General features: G+C 36.2%; 1 protein-coding gene across 1 annotated transcript; it reads left to right on the top strand.

Annotated features, from left to right (window-relative positions):
* The first annotated feature begins 405 nt into the window (after positions 1-405).
* On the top strand, positions 406-1,426 carry LOC137829115 (uncharacterized). The gene is made up of 2 exons (XM_068635908.2): positions 406-1,006; positions 1,308-1,426. Exons 1-2 carry the CDS (start codon positions 406-408, stop codon positions 1,424-1,426), a joined length of 720 nt encoding a protein of 239 aa, XP_068492009.2.
* Positions 1,427-3,149: the final 1,723 nt, after the last annotated feature.

Raw genomic sequence — 3,149 nt, forward strand, 5'->3', positions numbered from 1 at the left:
ATTTTTTGAGACATAATCCACCAAAATTTAATGGGAGGGTAAATCCAGATGAAGCAGACCAGTTGATGTTAGAAATAGAAAGAATATTTGAAGCTACTCAATGTTTTGAAGAGAAGAAGTTATCCTATGCCATTTATGTTCTAACTGAAGAAACTGAATTTTGGTGGATAGACATGAAGCAAATGATGGAAGACAAAGGAGAATATGCTACTTTCAAAGCAAGATTCTTGGAGGAATATTTTCATGAAAGTGTCAGATATGCAAAGGAGATTGAATTCATGTAGCTAGATCATGGAAATATTTTTGTCACTGAGTATGCTACCAGATTCAAACATTTGGCTAGATTTTATACCCAGACTATGATTGAAGCTTGGAGATGCAAAAAATTTGAGTTTGGATTAAGACATGAGCTTAAGGAAGTGGTATTCCCAATGTCCACTAGAGATTCCCTGCTCTAGTGGAGAAGGCAAAGGTGGTGAAGAGTTGAAAATTTGTAGTAGAGCTATTAAGCCACAAATGGTGGAAGGACCTTATACAAGCACACCCAAATATGAAGATAAAAATAAGCCTTATTCTGGACCTCAATTCTTCAGGAGTGGAGGGCTTACTTCTCAGTTGCTACAAAATGTCAAATGTTTTAGGTGTGGTGGGGAACATATAGTTAAATTTTGTCCCCATCCAGTGCCAAATGTTACATGTGATAGAAGCCATAGATATGGTCATGCTACAAAGGACTATCGTGCCAGACTTGAGGCCCTAAGTAATACTGGAGTGCAACAGAATAATAATCAGAAACCCAGAGCATCAGGCAGAGTTTTTGCCATTAGTGGAGTTGAAGCTCACAATCTAATAGCCTTGTTAGAGGTATTTTTTCTATCCCTGGAACATATTGCATTGTTTGATTATGGGGAAACCCATTCTTTTATATCTTTTGATTGTGTTGAAAAACTTAAGTTGCTAGTCCGAGAATTAGAAATTGAGTTGGTGGTATCTACACCAACAAAAGGTATGGTAGTAACTTCTTCTATGAGTGTTGAGTGTCCAATAATTATAGATGGGCAGAAGTACAAGATCTACATGATTTGTATACCACAGAAAGATTTAGAGGTTATATTGAGAATGAATTGGTTGTCTACTAATCATATCCTTATATATTATGGTTAGAAGAAGTTAATTTTCCCTAAATTAGAAGAAATGCAAGTTATCTCTACTCAATAGTTTGAGAGAGATTCAAGAAGGTACATAATGTTTTGTGCTCTTAGCTTGTTCTATAGTTATTGATAAAGTGCAAAAATATATGTTTGTAGTTCAAGAGTTCATGGATGTATTTTCTAATGAGATTCCCAGACTTCCACCTAAAAGAGAGATAAAATTTGCAATAGACTTGATTCCTGGAGCAGACCCTGTATCAATTACTCCATACTGAATGGCACCATCGGGGTTAGCTAAATTGAAGAAACAACTATAAGACTTACTAGAGAAACAATTCATTCAACCTAGTGTTTCTCCATGGGGAGCTCCTGTGTTATTAGTGAAGAAGAAGGATGGTTCATCTCGTTTATGCATAGATTATAGAGAGTTGAACAAGTTAACAATCAAGAATAAATATCCTCTTCCTAGAATTCATGATTTGATGGACCAGTTGCATGGGACAATTGTCTTTTCTAAGATAGATTTGCGCTAAGGTTATCACCAAATTTTAGTGAAAGCGAAAGATGTTCAGAAAACTGCTTTTAGATCAATGTATGGTCACTATGAATTTTTGGTTATGTCATTTAGTGTGACCAATTGATACAACCCAACTAGACAATGAGATAACCAAGGACACAACAACCACTTCACAACTAAGTCCGTCATCTCAGCAGAAGAAGAACTGAACATAGACCAGAGTATCAAATGTTCTTTCTTCTGGTTTTTTAAAACACAAGTTTATGTAAATAAATTGGGCTCACTTTGGAGGTCCAAATAGAAGAATAAGCTAGAGTATGGTTGACTTAGCATAAACTAGGTTGTACTTAGCATAATCTGGGCTTGTACCAAGCCCACCTTTCATGACAAGTGCACCTAGGTTTAGGATTTTTTGACCTACCTTCTAGAAGGTTTCTCATAAATGACACCCCTACCGCTTTCACTCTTGCTTCCCAAGTCACTCTCTCTTATATAAAGGGAACCTTGCCTCATGTAATTGAGACATTTAATTTTGAATAGAAAAGAAACTCTACATGAGTGTTTAGTGTGCTTGGTCTCCTAGGAATTGGGTCTTATCTTGGGTGTTTGTGCATTTCAAGTGGCGGCTCTTCACCACTCATCTTGGAGTCTCCTCCCCCTTTAAATGACGTGATTCCTTATTCCATAAGCATATCTTAATATCTTTACCCTTTTGTTTTTCTTTCCTTTCCTTATGCCATTCTTCCATACTTTTATTCATTTATATTTAGCTATCTTCATCATCTTATGCTTATTTTCATGTCCTTTATTTCCACACCTTCATCATCATAATCACCATATTTGTGTTTTTTCTTTTCCCTCTAGAAGTGAACCTTCACACTTACTTAACCACTTGGTTAAGTTTGTGTCCAGTGAGAATCTTCTTTGGGTTTCTTACCATAATTGCTAATGTCAAAACTCAAACAAAAGAGTAACCCATAAAATGGGCAATCCTAAAATCAACTCACATCACCAATGCTCCAACTATCTTCATGGATTATATGAATTGAATATTCAGACATTTTCTTGATAAGTTTGAGGTAGTGTCCATAGATGATATCTTTATCTATTCAGAGATCCCTTAGCTTCACTAATGATCTAACTCGTATAGACTAAGATATCAGGTGGTGAGAAGTTGATGAAGGAGTTCATACACATTGGGTACCGCTGTAGAAACTCGGTATTGGATGTTTGAACTTAGCCTGATCCTTGATGTATGAATTAGATGTTAGCCTCTGGTAGGGGCATACTTAATGAGTCTTCCAGAAGACGTTGCACTATTGCAAAAAAGATTTATTTTGACACAACATTTAAGGCGCTTTTACAGCCAGACGTGTCCCTCAAAATGCGGTGGAATTTTTTAGATTAAATTTCTCTAAAAGGACGACTATTTGGTAAAGTCGCCTTCTTACAACAAATCGCTTAGTGTAAGGAGGCTTTAC

The sequence above is a fragment of the Phaseolus vulgaris genome, chromosome 7 (assembly GCF_051622355.1).
Source record: "Phaseolus vulgaris cultivar YP4 chromosome 7, ASM5162235v1, whole genome shotgun sequence".
NCBI lineage: Eukaryota > Viridiplantae > Streptophyta > Magnoliopsida > Fabales > Fabaceae > Phaseolus > Phaseolus vulgaris.

Excerpts from the sequence above, each read along its gene's own strand:
- LOC137829115 (XM_068635908.2), top strand. The coding sequence starts at position 406 with ATGAGCTTAAGGAAGTGGTATTCCCAATGTCCACTAGAGATTCCCTGC. Across the intron at positions 1,007-1,307 it reads GGTATCTACACCAACAAAAG|TTCAAGAGTTCATGGATGTA; the intron begins GTATGGTAGTAA and ends ATATGTTTGTAG.